This window comes from Megalopta genalis, chromosome 15 (assembly GCF_051020955.1).
Source record: "Megalopta genalis isolate 19385.01 chromosome 15, iyMegGena1_principal, whole genome shotgun sequence".
NCBI lineage: Eukaryota > Metazoa > Arthropoda > Insecta > Hymenoptera > Halictidae > Megalopta > Megalopta genalis.
In genome coordinates this window covers 2615483-2631828 of record NC_135027.1, presented here as the reverse complement: position 1 = coordinate 2631828, position 16346 = coordinate 2615483, and the positions used below count along the sequence as shown (strand labels likewise).

Genomic DNA, 16346 nt, shown 5'->3' with positions numbered 1-16346 from the left:
CGAGCACTAACTGATCCATTAAAACGTCTTCGTCATTATTTCTCCATTAACGTTGTTGCATTAAATTAGTTATTCTCTTGGACACATTTACGGTTTAACCGAATGATTTATAGACCTATTCCAGCATAAGCTGATGCCGCAATATTATTTCATCTATATTTTTCTTGTGAATCATCCTGTATCATCATCTTCTAATTTTATACGTATGACGTTACCAATCTTTTTATAATAATTTTTCCTTTCCTGACTTTATAGCAACGAAACCAATAGATAGATAAAACCATTTGGTACGACTTGTTCAATCAGAAAAATCGTATTTAATACAATCCTATACCTAAAACAATGATTTTCTAATTTCATACGTATGGCGTTACCAATTTCTTCGTGTTAATTTTTCCAGAACTCCTTCCAATCGCATCCGGTAATTTGATATGTATAAGGTTACCAATTTCATAGCATAAGATTTTGTCTAATTTGCGTTCTTTTACGATTCTACAGCAATCCAATCAACGGACGCATAAATCCGTCTGCTACGTTTCGTTCGACCAGGATAATCGCATCCACTGCGTTCGAAATCGACTGATCCACTAAAACAATTGAATCCGCATTTTTCCAAGAACGAGGTTTACGTGTGAGCGGGTCCGGGCGGAACTGCGGCTCGCTCTTTCCCGAGCAGATGCCCGGTGATCTAGAATAAGCGTAGGCGAGGGAGAGACGCGGGATCGGCCACGGCGGGAAAACCGACGAAAGATGAAGGGAGACGGGAACGGGTTCGGGGCCTTAGAACGTCGATCCGTCTGGCCGAGAGACTAGCCGGGCTGCTCCCGCAGCCAACCGCGGCGTAACGCTCTAAAACGCCCCGGCAATAAGAATTAAAGGAATCCACGAGAGGATCGCCCGACCGAACGAAAAATTGCAGGCTAATGCACACGGTAAGAACAGAGAATGTAAAGCCCGAGCCCGATGCTCTCGTTGCTTTTTTCGTAGTACAATCACCGGCCGGCAGCTACAACTATATAAATGAGATTTCGAGCGAGCGTAGATGCAGCACTCGGACCTCCGCCGTAGGTTCCGCAGGATCAGTACACGGCTTACGTCTGCGTTGCATCGCGATCATCGTGAACTCGCTTGCTTGGGATAGATCGTCAGTCAACGACAAAACGGGACCGTCCGAGAACCGTCGGGGCTACCATGGACTGGCTAGGGAGGATACCGGGATTAGGGGATCAGCGCAGGCTAGCCCTGTGCGTCCTCGTCGTCTGCGTGATCGCGTCGCAGGCTCGGGCCGCGGATACCAACGAGACCAAGGACGCCTGGAACGGATTTACCACGGGATGCTCGGCGAACGAGTCGAAGAACCTGTCTGTGTCTTGTTACGGGGTCAGGATCGTCAGGAAGATCGTCCAGCAGTTGCTGGAGAAGACCAGCTCGGAGCCGAACATCGAGATATTCGACGGTGTCAGCCTCGTCGAGGTACCTGGAGCTGGACCAGCTAGGAAAGGGAGACTGATGAAGGGATTCGGTGGCATGGGTTCCCTGATACAGTTCCTGGAAGGCAGAGAACTACGGATCAAGCTGCCGAGCTTCCTGCCGCAGAACATCGAGACCGCTATCCAGGAGAGCCTACCTTCCGAGCAAGGTTGCCGCGAGATTTTATGGGATCGTTAGGACTGTGTCCAGGGTTGTAATCGGTGCGGTTTGTTACAGGCAGGGGAAGAGGAGGAGGATATGGACTTGGGGGAGGCGGTGGCGGGGGTGGCAAGAAGGGCGGCGGTGGAGGATACATGATCCTGGCGCTGATGATGGGTAAGGTTACGTAAAATGTTTAATCGTTTAGTCAGTGGCTTTATCTCGACGAGGGGAGGATTATGTTGCGATTACGTTGACTTTGTACTTGTATTTAGATGGTATATTGAGAAGTTTCGTTATTCGGAGACCATTCGTTTTGATTTTAATTGACGATTATTTAGTAAAGAATTTGTTTCGTTCCATCGCGAAACACGTGTGCTGTTCGATTTTTAAACAACTGTCACTCGAAAACTAGCAGTGCTATTGGGACCCAAAAATTTAAGGATACAATTTGAACATTCTAGAACGTTGTTTCTTTTATTAGAACTTGATATCTTGCTTCCAAGTATATTGAATTAATTGTTAATTAAGACACGTAACAATTTCTACGATTCAAATGACAGATTATAGGTTATCTCAATTAGTGGACAGCGGATTTGATGCACTTATAGGAAAAATGAGTAGGCCGAATGCAAAACATTAAATAGATATAAAGAATTTAGAAATGCTGTCCTAGTAACTTTAACTCGTTCAAGTGATTACGAAAAGAGATAAACGCGTATGTAGCTTCCGGAGCTTGCTAAAAGTGTCGACAATTTTGATGTTGCATAAAAATCCGCTGTCTAGAAATTAATATTAAGTCTTAAGGATCAGGGCCATTGTTTTCGTATAGCTATTATCAGTTTCACAAGAGGTAGAATGATGGAAATCAGCTGTATTAGTATAAACTCTGTACAGTTCAGAAATGCTCTTTATGATGAAAATTAGCAATGTCGGCATAGAATAAGTTTTACAGGATTAGAAATTATCAGCATTCTTAGGAACAAAATTCTTCGGACAACATTTGTTTAGACTTAGATGCAATATTTCATTGCATCGATTCTAGGATCTATCTCCAAAAAATAAAACGTCCCGAAGGACATCTTGCAGGACCTAGGACATCTCGAGGAACCCTAACAAAGGATCTAAAAAATTACAGGAAAGATTATGGCGTCGATGGGAATGGGCGCTCTGGGCCTGCTAACCATAAAGGCGTTGATGGTGTCGGCGATGGCTCTGACGCTGTCTCTGATCGTGGCTGCGAAGAAGCTGCTCAGTGGCCATGACAGTGGAGGCGGCGGCCACCACGTGGTGTACGCGCAGGACGTCGGCCACCACCATTATCGCAAGAAGCGGTCCCTGGGATTGGAGGACCTCGAGCTGCCTTACAGAGGATACGCGCACCTGTTCGGCGACTCCCGAGTGTCCTGAATGAGTACCTGTGACAGCGACTCCGTCATAAATCCACGTCGGAAGTACGCGCGACGGGTAGCCGAGCAGGCGAGAGAACATTACGGACGGAGGCACGACATCGCGACGAGACGCGCGTACCGACAGTGACAATGACATTGAGACACACACGTGCTGACGGACTGGACGTTTCGTAGAAAGTGACGTGAACACATACATACATACATACGTACATGCATACACATGCACGCGCAAGGCCTGCACAACGATCATTCATACATACGCATACACGGAGGGACAAACATGTGATAAACGTTCGACGACTCTTGGACCCGAAGGACACGGACGTACGCTGGCGAAACCAAAGTACATATAACACGGCTTTTATTTATTCCACGAATCAGTACTACACACACGCGTGCTCATGCTCTCTTTCTCTCTCTCTCTCTTCACCCTCCACCCCATTTTTGTACCTTATTTATTTATTGCGTGCAGCGAATAAAGTTATACGTAATCATCCAACCAAAACCGTATCGGCCGTCTTTATTTAACGGGGTTTCGTTCGTTGGCCGCGATCAGCCGGGTGAAAGGTAGACGAAAAATCGGAGGAAAGTGTGCCGGCGGGACGGTGGTATGTTATTACATCCGCGATCAATCGGATTCTTATCGGTTTTAATCGATCGGGAAACAAGAAATTCCGGATGTCCGCGGGCGGGCAAGTAGCACGGGTTGTGCAACAAATCGTGCAAAGTGAAACGACGCTCCCGGTGGAAGCAGTGCGCGAAAAGTGCCACCCGCCCAATTTACGCTCGCGTGCCATATTCCTCGGCGAGCGAGGCGGCCGGCTAATTGCAGCCGGGCAGGCAATTACCCGTAATTCAATTGCTGGACGCGTGAAGATCGCGCCGGACGCCGATCGGGTCGGTTTTCCGTGCACGGAACGTCCTGGAAAACTTCTCGGCCAACGGAAATCGGTTCGACCGGCTGGAAAACGCCGCGACGAGGATCCTCCTCGAGGAAGAAAGCGACGGAACGAACCGTGCGACGCCGTGAGCGGCGCTTTCGGAGGGATCCCTCTTTCTATGCACCTCCTCCGCCGCGCTCTTCTCGCCCGCCCCCACTAGCCGCCTTGAACTAGGCCCGTTCACCGGGATCCTCTCGTCCGAGCGGGCCCGGAGGAGAAGGAGGAGGATAAGGAGGAGGAAAAACGTCGACGGGGGCCCAAGACCCACTGGCACACATTCCAAACGCTGCCTTTTTTACCTTTGGAATATCATAAAACGGGAAGGTCCTGCTCGAAATCGGCTCAGATCGCTGCGCGGACTCTGCGCACAAGCTTCGGACGGAGAAACACGTTCCGCGGATGCATCGATTTTCCTCGACATTTCCCCATTTTCATCCGCCAATTGGCTTCGTCTTTCATCCTCGATCCTTCGATTTATTGGTAAATTGATCACTAGTTCGATTAGGCTGACAATAGAGGACGATTCAAGGGGTTATTCTATGTGATCCTCTGGTGGTACATTTAAGTGATCGTTTATTAAGGTTATAAAAATTGTCAGAGAATATTTTGTAGCTTTTTAACTAGCCGCGATTATTTTTTAGGTAATTTTCAGCTACTTCTGAGTTGTCGAGGGTTTGTTCAGGCTCTCCAAGATGGCGTCGCTGTTTCTGTCACTTTGATTCATTTCTTTCCATCGTTTACACTTTGAAGAGACAGTAAATTACTATTTATAGATTTTAAACCGTCATTATCGGGATTTTATTAAGAAATGCTCAGATTAAATAGTAAAATTAAGTTTATCGTATGTTGCACCGCTATGCTGGATCTTTAAGTATATCATAAGCGGTGTGCAATAAATATACATATTAAGTAATTGTTTCTTCTCAGTCAGAATAAAATTCTGTGAACGTAAATGTATAATAAATATAAATATCTTGATTCTTGCTGGAAGTTATTAACGATAAAAACGTTCTAATTAACATAGTCATGAAAGCAGTCGTAAAACTGAGGATTCAAGTGGTTTCAGTGGTCGCAGCAGAATTGGGCACTTTTTACACGAATCCACGATTACTATCGCATTGCTTCTGACGCATAAAAATTATTAAAAGATGAAACACAGTCTAGTCGCAGCCATTTGCTACATTCTCCGCGCTATTTCAAAGCGGCTCGATGCAAGTCGCTCCAGTCTATCACGTGCTGCAATTCTGCGTAAAGTAAACGTCCACCGTCGAGAGCAAGTTCACAACCGTCCTAAAATAGTTCCCGATCGTTCACTTCTCGCGATTAATCGCGCACCCTCGGCTCGCGGGCCGCCGGATCGAATTGCGTGGCGGAAAAAATTCGCTGGTCGGCCGCTCTGCTTTCGTTTTCGTCCCCGCGACAGAACAACGGGCGACAGGACGATTAAATTTTTATAGCGCCGTAAACTCGAGCGCGGTTGTCTGACGTCACCTGCATCGCCAAGAGAAAACGAAAGTTAGAACATTTTCGTGAATGGGCCCGAAACGGGCGGGCAAAAGAACCGGGCCGCGTGCGCGCGTGCGAGCGAGCCAGCGGGCCCCGGCTCCTCTTCATCCCGGCCGCTTTCCGGAAGCCGGCGAAGATTTCTACTTTTTGAAATTCCGCGCGACAAGCCCGCGCCACCCAGGTTGCGTTTGCGACACCCATGCGAGAGCGTATCCGAACGCGAGCCGACGCCGTGCTCGAACCGCACACGATCGAACGGCACGCACGAACTTTTCGCGTTTCACGCGCTCCAGCGTTTTTCCACGAGATCGCAGCATTCTCGTCTATTAATATCGCGTTTTCTGGCACAGCAGCCCAGAGACGATCCCATCTCGACGAGAGCCCGTTACATTCCGCGCTCATTACCGATCGACGGGTGAAAATTTAAAATTCAAATCGCCTGGCCGATTTTTCGAGCTGCGTGCGCGCCATCGCTCCGCGCCGACTTCTCCGCTCTGCTCCGCGATGAATTCCTGTCGCAGCTGGCTTCGCGGGCGTTAGAAGAGACCAGCTCTCTAATTCCGGGTACCGGCGATCGCTTCGACGGTGCGCCCGTTTTCTTCGGAATCTTCGGGATTTTGCCGGTGGAACCCGGCTGGAAAATCGATTCTGTTCGATGTTCGATCTACAGGTGGATCGAGAGAGATTTGGAGGAAAGAATGGGGTGGAGGCTCACTGACGCAACCTTGGGACCGGTTCGATCCTCCGTGACCCAGATCGAACCTCCATACTTTGGAATGGTGATTTCGATCGTGGCAATTTGTTTACAACCTGATCGGCAGATCGGCTAACCTGTTGCGTGCTGATTAGCGGCTGCGTATGGCCGAGCTTATCTGCTGTACGTCGTGTTCGCTGCATCTTCTCTTTGCTCGATGATAATGGAATGACAACTCTCTGTAAGCCGCGACAATTAATTTTATTGTTTTATCGAAAGGATTTGTGTGTGCTTCATATTTCTTTCTTTTTATAAAAGTTACATTTTTGTGAAAGTATTTAAGGAAATGAAAGTCAGTGAAATTTCATTAGGAATAGCATATTATCAAGTGATCGTTTCCAGATCTAATATTTTAATTGATCTCGTTGTTTAATCGACGAGAACAAATTATATACGATCAGATCCTTACAGTGACGGAAACGAGGTAATACAAAAAGATGACAAAGCAGATAAGAACAGAGCGACGTATAGAAAATATTTCTGAACTTGCATTAAGAATTATCTGAACTTGCATTGCAATGTAACATTGAGAATATCATGGCATTCGTTTAAACTGTGACTCTGCGACAATACGACGATCAACGCTGGATTTACGGAATCCGTCAAAATGGCGGGTCACTAATTTTTTCATTTACGATTATAATTATATTATAATTGTAATTATATATTTATATAATATATTACTATTATATATATTTATAATTATATTATAAAGATACATTTATACGAGTTATTTATTCAATTTATATGTTCCTCACGGCGAACGTTACAATAACGCTTGTTAAAAAACAGAATAAATAATGCCTTATTATTACTTTTATAAACTAATATAAACCAGCTGATTTTTGTGCTTCATAAATCTAGTGTGTCAAAAAGGCACAGGCGATTCTACAAGACGCGCAGCACGTTGAAGAAAACGTAAAAAAGTGTCACAAATCGCCCACCGGTCGTAGCTGACTCATTCGAAATCCCACCCACGCCTGGTCGATCGAGCCGAACGCGATCGCGACGCCACACGCGGACACGATTTTCTCCGTCGATAACGATCCGAGGGATTTTCACCGCGGGTAGGCGGAAAATTCTGCGTGTCGCGCGCGTGCGCGCGCGCGGTACGATCGCGCTACACATTATTGACCGACTTCGCGCTCGTACTTTCACGTCGCAGCTCGTGATTTCACGGCGGACATTTTTGGCCGGCGAACGATTGTTAGAGGTCGCCGCGAATATGTTCGCGAGCCTGATCTCCTGCGAGACCGTTTTCGCTTAAAAACGGCTCTGTCTGTTAACGAACGAGCGTCGTCGTTTCCACGGTCCCCGAGTGAAACGCTATGCTAAGCGGCGTCGAGAAAAGAAATGTTAATGTCGTCTATAATCGGCCGCGTTCCCTCCCCTCGTTTCAAAAATTCTTGGACCGTTTATTCTCGACGGCACCGTTAAGGACTTCGAGCCGTTTCCACTTGGATCAATAAATATCAAACGATGTCTACGATCGGGCTAAATCTCGAATTTACGATTGTCATATTTTTTCCCGCGTTTCTCTCTGCCCGTTCCCGGCTCTGTTGCGCTATGCCCTAATTGGATGTCGTGCGTGCGACGAGACGCTGCAGGAAACAAACTAGTTTCAAATTCGAACAATGCTAAGGACAAATACGGCAAAGGCGTTTTGCTCGTCGCGTTGCTAGGTCGATCGAACGGCAACGATTTCGTCGTCGCGCGACATCTGCCTAGGACACTGCGTTAGACTTTCTTCCCGTGGATCCAGGTGACTTTGAAGTGTCCTTGACACAGATCAACGCTCGTTTAATAAGGGTCCCTTCCCCGGGATACACGATTTCATTTGCAAGGTAATTGCTAGCGTTCCGGAGGCCGTCTTCGGCGAGCAATTTGCGGGCATTATGAATGGCAATGAAGGCTAAGCGTCGCCAGACGCTGCCAGCCGATTTCTGAATAAAAGGTAAAAGTTTCTAGGCCACGCCAGTCATTCATGATCCCCCGCGACACCACATTTTCCTGATTATTCGCGTTCTCTAACTCGGCGCGGCGCGTCCGCGTACGAAGGATACAGGTCGCTTCAAGACGACACTAATATTTTCTATCGCGTGACGGTCGCGAGACACCTGGGAATTAGCGCTAAAACTGAAAGTGGACGTGCCTGCCTTGAAAGGCGGCGGGACTTGCGCGATCTACTGACACAGTTCCCGGCCAAATTCGAAAATGCTTCGAGCGTTTCGCAAAATTCGTGTTGAACCTGTTCGCCGTTTTGATGCTTCCAGACGAATCGTTTTATTAACCCCATTAATTCGCCGATTATCCTTGCGATTTTTATTGGACAAAATCGCGGAGCATGCGCTTGTAACAATATGTAATAGTAAATTGGTTCGAATACTCGAAATCGGTAGCCATATTTTGATACTAATCCCTGTGTCAATCTAAAAACGATATTTCTCTTGTACTCGGCGCTATTTTAATTTCGCTTGATTTATTTATGTATTTACCGTAAAAAGGCTAGGCGCACTTTGAATTTTTCTACGAAAATTCAACATAATGGCACTAATAATAAAATAATAATACAAATGCCAACGAAAACAATACGATCGTAATATACAAAGTAAACACGAACTAAACGTCCCTGCTTCTGATTACATTGTATATATATACACTTGATTTATAAATTTATTAAAATCCTCGATAAAGAAGTCAATGTGGTCGGTACAAGTGTTAAATAATTCTAATAATAAAGTGTCAAATAATTTTCTGTTCTAACGATCAGTATAAAGCAAACGAGGAACACAGTGATAATTCTGCAAAGCAGAATTTTTTCTCGATTCAATATAAATTGTCCCAAGCTCGAAATAATTCTGGCGTCTCTATTTTCAGCGACTGGTAGGCGTGAGCTGATTAACATCGAAGAAAGCAAGTGTTGCCAATTTGATACGCGATCCTGCAATCAGAGTTTTTCGTCGCGATCCAGCGGACGGAGGCTCGCGAGAATCCGAACAGCAAAAACGCGATCTAGATAAGAGAGTTCCTCCCGGTGAAAGTTTACATAATCCGTTCAGCGATGAGTATCTCGGCGCGCACCTAATTTCGCGCGGTATCGGCTCGCGGGCTCGCGGCGATCATGGCGTTCCCGCTCGTCTTGTTTCCCCGTGATCTAAGCGACTTTACCTTTTCGCCGTGGCCTGGGCGTTCCCTGCGTTCCCCGTTGTGTCGTTCACGGCGCAAAGGAGAAACTTTGGTTTTACTTTTTAACAGCCGGGAGTGAAGGATCGACGAAAGGATACCGAACTCGCCGGCCGAGATCGCCGAGAAAGGATGAATGAGTACTGACGTAAGATCACGCGAATTTCCTTTTCATCGGAGTCCCTTCACGCCCCGTTCCCTCCGCGCCCCTCTCCGGGCGCATTAATCGCGACGAGAGAGAGAGAGAGAGAGAGAGAGATGGAGAGAGTATCTATATCCGGCTTATTAGCGTGATTGCGCGGTTTTTATTGTCCGACGACGTCGACGCCGACGCCGACGCCGCAGACTTTTCCACGGCGCCGCGGTTATGTCAACTCGGTTAACCGAGCCGTGTTACGTCGATCCTTTGTCTCCCGCCCGGGGTGAATCGAGGTCGTTTTCTTCGCCATTGTCGTGGCCACGAAAGTGTGAAACGATCCAGGGTTATTCGACACTGCACGCCGTACACCGGGAAATCAACGAATTTGTATGCGCATCCGGCTGCAAATTTATTCGAGATGCGAGCAAGGTGGATTACGAAGCTGAATGAAGAGGATGTGCAGTGACCACTTCCTGTCCACGCAATTCGAGACGCCCGATTGGACCGAGTAAACTATAGAAGCATCTGAAACGGTTCCTGAATTCAAAATCAGAATGCAGCCACGGATAAACTTAGAATATCATAAGTAGACAGCGGATCTTTATGAAAAGATACATATCTTTTTAGAATATAGGTAAATTGATAAGATTCGGACTGATATATTTATTTCGCAAATTTTGCATATATTGCCCATTGCGTATATTTTCGCAGGTGTGCAAAATATGCAGAATTTCGTATATATATTGTACATTAATCTTACACAAAGATCCGCTGTCTAATCATAAGTATCTATCAGTTCATCTGCATTTCTAAAAAAATAGTAGTCAACCATATTTCCTCGCAATACATCTTAAAAGTACAAAATAGCAAGTTTCTAACAAGTTTCTTGTCTAAACAAGAATTGAAATTTTACATTGCTTTGTAAAAGAGATACACTTAGCGAACAATGTTTAAAAATTCCGCAATCCTCTGAATGATGAAAACCACTTAACCCATCCGTTAATAACGAAAGAAAGCACCGCCATGTTGGTTCACGGAAGAACGTTTCAGAAGTACGTCAGCAAAGTCGTAGTATCTGCGTCTTATTCAAATCACATGAACCATAAAATCCGCTAACTTGCCAAGAATAAAGGAGCAAGAATCGAAATCGTCGAATCCAAATCGTCGGCAGACAGGACGAGCACCGCCAGGAGTGCCTAAAACGCCAGAAGTTTCTCCGAGCTCTAGATTCCTCGGCCGCTAAAATGGAAAACAAACGTCGCTTGTGGATTCTATAGGCTCCTGCGGATCGTAAAATCTGGCCGTTCGCACGATAAATCGGGCGGTACGTTTCCTGATTATCGACGAGCGCAACGATCGGTAGCAACGGCGCGCGCCCGTCCAGAATTTCGATCGTCGACGAAATTCCGTACGGATGTCACCTACGCGCGGTCTCCTCTGTTTCGCAACCGAAATTCCACGACGGCTTTGTAACGAGCGAAACGAAAACGACAAGAGGCGTTATCGGCGAGGCTTGCGCCCGTGTGAGAGCCGCGTCAGAGCCGGGGTCAGAGTAGAAAGTGGTGTCCGCTCGATGAAGGTCGGATCCGGGATGTTTGAACCTGATCTATACCAGTTTTCTTTCATTCATGACGATCGTGTTCCGCGTGTCCGAGGAACGGTCCTCCTGGGGAGAAAGAAAGAGAGAGAGAGAGAGAGGGAGCGAGCGAGAAAGAGAAAAAGAGAGAGAGAACCGCCGATTTCTGTCGCGCTTCCTGTGGAAATCGCGACCGTAACAAGGATCCCGAAGTCCCGGACAGGTCCGGAACGCAACCGCGTCCTCTCTCCTCTCCTCTCCCACCGGCCGTGACCCTGCTTTTCACCGCGTCGCTCTTATCTGCGGCGTTTAGTGCTGCTAACTCGTACACGACTCTCCCCGTGGCGTCGTTAATTGATGGCCCGTCGATAATTGTCCGGTCGGAGGAGAGAAAACGCGCGGAGCATGAATCAGATGTTCGGCCTCCGGTGTTATTAAGACGTCGCCGATGAAATAGCTACCCACTTTTATTTTTAATACAGCAAATTCCATGTACGTACAATTTCGCGGTACATTCATAGACGCTCGGCTCGTTGATTTTTATCGAATTGCACGCAGCCAGATCCACCTTCGTTTCTAGACCAGCTGCAGGACTTCTTGGCTTCTAGGTTACTTGTAGGTCGCTCGATCGCTTTTAGATCACCTCTTTCTCATGATCCGAAGGTCACGCCTAGGAGACAGCCTAGTAGGACGCCCGGGGTCATCGGTGTTCGTCAGAAGCGAATTAACATCGGAACCGTTCGCATTAAACAAAAGACATCGCTCGCGAAACGCGCGCGGTTAGACATTAGCATTTATTAATTGATTTAATTATAACGTCGGCACTTCCATTCTCCGCCATGGCTTCTAAGCGACTATGTCTACGCTGTATGCACGAAGACGTGCTACGAGACAGCTTAGAGTTCCGTGCGATGGTCGCTTTAGACCTTGAAGTCGCAACTTATTATTTATCTCAAATAACCTTGAAGTCCCAACTTATTATTTATTCAAGAAAGATAACAGATGTCCTGCAGTTCGAAGTGAAATGCCGATCGAGAAATAGTTACACTGAAAATAGAATTTAGAAATGACGAGGGAAACCGTACCGTGGTCAAGTAGCTTCGGCAATCTTCTAGGTCAGCGAATCGTAATTCGGCGTAACCGCGTTATCTCGCGAAATAACAGTAAACCGATAAGCGACGTAGTGTCCGTGGTCCTTCCAGGGATGCGAGAAGCCAGGATCGTGGAAACTTCCTAGGCCGCGTACAAAAGGAAACAACGGAAGAGATTTCTCGTGGCCGGAGCCGGTCCCCCGGACCCGTATTTACGTGTGGTGGGCAGGTCGCAGGTCGCGGGGGCCCGATGGGCGACGTGCCAGCGGCCGAACACGGAGAAACACCTATCCGCCAGTCCATTGGGCGAATACTTTCGTCGGTTAGGCCGTTTAGCCGGGCCCAAGGGGACGCCGGCGACGAACATCGGTGACGACACTCATGCAAGGCAAATAGGAAGAAAAAAGAGGCGAGGTGGGGCGGCGAGGCAGGCGACGGTCGAGGAGGGGCCCGCCAAATATAAGCTAAAGAGATTGTACGATGGACCACACGAAATTTCACTACCGACGGGACGGGTTTCGGAAAAGGGCAGGCTTCCTCATCCCACAGACGTTTCGCTCCATCGCGTGCACGCAGTTCACGTACGCTCGTTCCACCGACAACTCTTCAATCTCTTTCGTTCGTTCGTTCGTTCCTTCGTTCGGTGCTGATCGCGCAGTCGTCATGAAACTCTTCGCGTTTGTGCTCCTGTCCGTGGTCCTCGCGGCCCAGGGACAGACCATCGAGAACTGTCTCGAGAAGGACAGCATCTCCTGCGTGCAGAAGAGCCTCTACAGAAAGGCGAAGGAGTTCTTCGACACCGATAGCATGGAGATCTTCAGTGGTGTTACCTTGGTGAAGAGCGCCGACAGCCAGACCAGGAGCTCAAGGACCGGCAAAGACCTCGTCTACGAGCAGGAGATCGACACCGCCAACAGTGTCTCCGAGAGGCAGGATGCCCTTGTGAATTACGTCAGCGAAGAGGCCACCGAGTTTCTCACTGGACGCAGTCTCAGGGTAAGTGAAAAACTCTCGTAGAATCGTAGAAACCAGGAAGATTCCCGTTGCTTCATAAGTACTGTTCTCGGTAGATCAACTTCAGCCCCATCATCGAGAAGATCGGCACGTCCGCTCGTGCCATCAGCGAGTCTGCACCCGAAGAAGTCCGCGAGGCTGTTGACTTGGTTGTCGAAGGTGAGTGGATCCAGATGAATTTCTCTAGTTTCGAGAAACTGTCAGATTATAGAGATCGGTGGAAGATTTATAGAGACTGTCGCAGATGTTCGTGGAAGGGCCTGTTGAAATCTAATCAAATTTAGGTAGCTTTGAGAATGTTACAAGATGTAGATTACTATCCTTTGATAGCGTGCCTCTGGGCATAATTAACATTACACTTATCGAATAAGACATATTTCTTTTTATTAAAGAACAAATGATATAAAAGAATAAACCACGGCAATTGGTCATCCCACAGTAACCGGCTCCGCTAGCCCAGACTATATTAGTGGAAATACCAGACTTTACTTAGAAAATTTGAAGAATTGCTTAAATTAATCAGTCAGCTGTTGCAATCTCTTTGAAAAGTGTGCAAGATATTGTAATTATTAGACCGCAGATTTTATGCATTTATAGAAAAGATGGGCAGCTATAAATTAAAATGGTATAAAGATTAAAGGAATTGAGCAAGGAATGAAAATGTCAATCTATTATTTTTAATCTATTAAAATGATTGAAAAAAAAAGAATGAACTTGCTGTTTAGTCTCTGTCTGTTGCAACTGATGTAGACAATTTTTATTTTGTGTAGAAATCCTCAGTTCAGTAATTATACTGTATATTTTGCTTTAAACACTTATATATATAGCACTTATAGATATAGCAATATATCTGTATAGCTGTTTTCGACGAGTATACTCGTCGCGAGGAAATGGCAACATTTTCAATCACGACGAGCATACTCGTCGCGAGGAAATGGCAACATTTTCAATCACGACGAATATACTCGTCACGAGGAAATGGCAACATTTTCAATCACGACGAGTATACTCGTCGAAAAAAAAGAAAACAGCTGCCCGGTTAACGGACGCCGATCGGATCTAGATCGTTTGGGGAACATTGCAAATTGAATCACGGGTAGCGCGTAGCTCTCGAGTAATTTTCGGAAGGTGCTAATCGCTGAACGGTTCCAGGCCGAGGCAAGAAGAAGCAGCTGAGACAGCTGCTGCCCCTGTTGCTCGCGGCGAAAGCGAAAATCGGCGCTCTGGCCACCCTGGCTTACTTCGTAACTGGTTTCATCGCGAAGAAGGCCATCTTCGTCTCGCTGGTTTCGCTCGCGATCTCGGCGTTCGTCGGCCTGAAATCGCTTTGGTCCAAGGGCTCCCATGATATCACAGCATACCACGGATGGAGCAGCGGCCCGGCTGCCTCAGCAGGATGGTCAGCGCCTGTCTCCTCCGGAGGATGGTCCTCGGGCGGATCCTGGGACGACGGTCACGGATACGCGCAGAGCCAAGCCTACTCCGGCTACCATCATTAATTTCTTCGGAGTTCCATTAATGTAAACTGACTTCTCCCCCCACTCCCCAATACACCTTCGTCCTCTTTCCGCCCTATTGTTCCCCGCCTCTCCTTTCTCCTTTCCCTTCGATCGGTTCACGGAGCGTCAAGGTACTCGACGAGGGAACCAGCTCTCGTGGTACGTCGACGACGAAGCGAACCGATCCGCACGAATCATCCCGACAACGTCCCGCTTCCCGCTCCAAGGAGGATATATTTATTGTTTATTTATCACGTTTGAATAGTAAGCGGGCCAGCCCGCGGCCCGATGTAAATAATAACGTATCGTAATCGTCAAGGTGTGCGTGGACGAGCATACAGAATCGACAGGGACACACACAAGAAGTCACAATCAAAACATAGAGGCTAGTCGCAACGCTTCCGTTCGCGAGTGTGAGAAAGAAACGTTGTCGCGGCTAAGGACGCGCGCACCGTGGTACAACACGCACCCCACCATAAACCCCGCCCAAAAACACCCATCGCAGCTGAACACCATCTAGTCCAGTACGGTTTAAACGAACTCCTCTGAAACTCACTCAATACTTTGTAATGCTGATAATTATTTTCAGTCAAATACATTTTTTTATATGAAAAGAAAAGAAAAGAAACAAAACGAAAAGAATAAGCCAAACGTGTTCATTCATTCGAGATCTGCGGCGGCGTACCAGAAAAAAAAGACCAACGATAGAGTTTATTATCGAACGTGTTTCGAGAGAGTTGCGGCGGACTGACCGACCGCGCGTCGAAGTCTCCGAGGCGCGCTCGCCTAACTGCGCGTTCAAGTCTACACGGTCGCGGTCGCTTGACCGCGCGTTCGGACCTCGAAAATTATGGTAAGCTCAATCGTCGATGAAATCTCTGTTACCGCAAACGATTCATCGTACGCCATAGAATCGAGTATTTACCGTCGTTCGACCGAACAGAATTGAACAGGATTTTTGACATCAGCGATGCGTATAATACAGTAACACGGATCGTTATTCTTTATTTTACGGTATCCTTAACCAGCTAGTTGTTTCTGACGCTCGTCTAACTGGTCAAGAGTGACATACGCTCTTTTACGTTCTTTATTCAGTCACATATATTTTATGAAAGTGTTGTGTTTAAACAAATTATAAAGAGACTCGGGACATGTACAGTCTGGTTATTACCCTGGTAATAACCTTGGCATATACAGTCTGGATAACAGTAATTTTTCAAAGAGATTGCAGCAACTAACTGGTTAATCGACGAGTCGATTAATCGGCGGCAAAAAAACCGGGACAGAATACTGTAATGTTAGAGAAACTGCGGGCAACGGGAGAAAGAGAGATCTATCGCGAGCGAATTTCAGTCTCGTTCGAACGACAGCATGCTACTCGGGCTTTCGGCGAAATTTGCAAACGGATCGGGCAGCACGGGATCAGAGGCTTGGCCGAAAATCCTGATCCACGGCGAAAAGAGAAATCACGCCCGGCCGGCGACTTTCCAGCGTTCCAGGAACCTCCGAAACGGTTTCTTTTTTCGCTGTTTCACCGGCGAAATTTCAAGTGGCCGCCGCCGCCGCGGCCTCGAAACCGGCCTAGCCGGGGTCGTATCCGAG

At 47.2% G+C, this 16346-nt stretch overlaps 2 protein-coding genes across 2 annotated transcripts; both read left to right on the top strand.

Annotated features, from left to right (window-relative positions):
* The first annotated feature begins 942 nt into the window (after positions 1-942).
* On the top strand, positions 943-4960 carry LOC117228688 (uncharacterized). Its single transcript, XM_033484608.2, has 3 exons — positions 943-1639; positions 1708-1806; positions 2768-4960. The coding sequence occupies exons 1-3, from the start codon at positions 1192-1194 to the stop codon at positions 3037-3039; spliced, it is 819 nt and encodes a 272-aa protein (XP_033340499.1). The 5' UTR covers positions 943-1191; the 3' UTR covers positions 3040-4960.
* A 7758-nt stretch (positions 4961-12718) lies between these two features.
* Osi6 (DUF1676 domain-containing protein Osi6) lies at positions 12719-15389 on the top strand. The gene is made up of 3 exons (XM_033484384.2): positions 12719-13227; positions 13302-13404; positions 14398-15389. The coding sequence occupies exons 1-3, from the start codon at positions 12895-12897 to the stop codon at positions 14742-14744; spliced, it is 783 nt and encodes a 260-aa protein (XP_033340275.1). The 5' UTR covers positions 12719-12894; the 3' UTR covers positions 14745-15389.
* The last annotated feature ends 957 nt before the right edge of the window (positions 15390-16346 follow it).

What these genes read in the sequence shown, in the direction of transcription:
- LOC117228688 (XM_033484608.2), top strand. Translation starts at nt 1,192, where the DNA reads ATGGACTGGCTAGGGAGGATACCGGGATTAGGGGATCAGCGCAGGCTA. An exon ending in GAGCCTACCTTCCGAGCAAG is followed by an intron (nt 1,640 to 1,707) that starts GTTGCCGCGAGA and finishes GGTTTGTTACAG; the next exon opens with GCAGGGGAAGAGGAGGAGGA. An exon ending in GATCCTGGCGCTGATGATGG is followed by an intron (nt 1,807 to 2,767) that starts GTAAGGTTACGT and finishes AAAAAATTACAG; the next exon opens with GAAAGATTATGGCGTCGATG.
- Osi6 (XM_033484384.2), top strand. Translation starts at nt 12,895, where the DNA reads ATGAAACTCTTCGCGTTTGTGCTCCTGTCCGTGGTCCTCGCGGCCCAG. An exon ending in TCACTGGACGCAGTCTCAGG is followed by an intron (nt 13,228 to 13,301) that starts GTAAGTGAAAAA and finishes TGTTCTCGGTAG; the next exon opens with ATCAACTTCAGCCCCATCAT. An exon ending in TGTTGACTTGGTTGTCGAAG is followed by an intron (nt 13,405 to 14,397) that starts GTGAGTGGATCC and finishes GAACGGTTCCAG; the next exon opens with GCCGAGGCAAGAAGAAGCAG.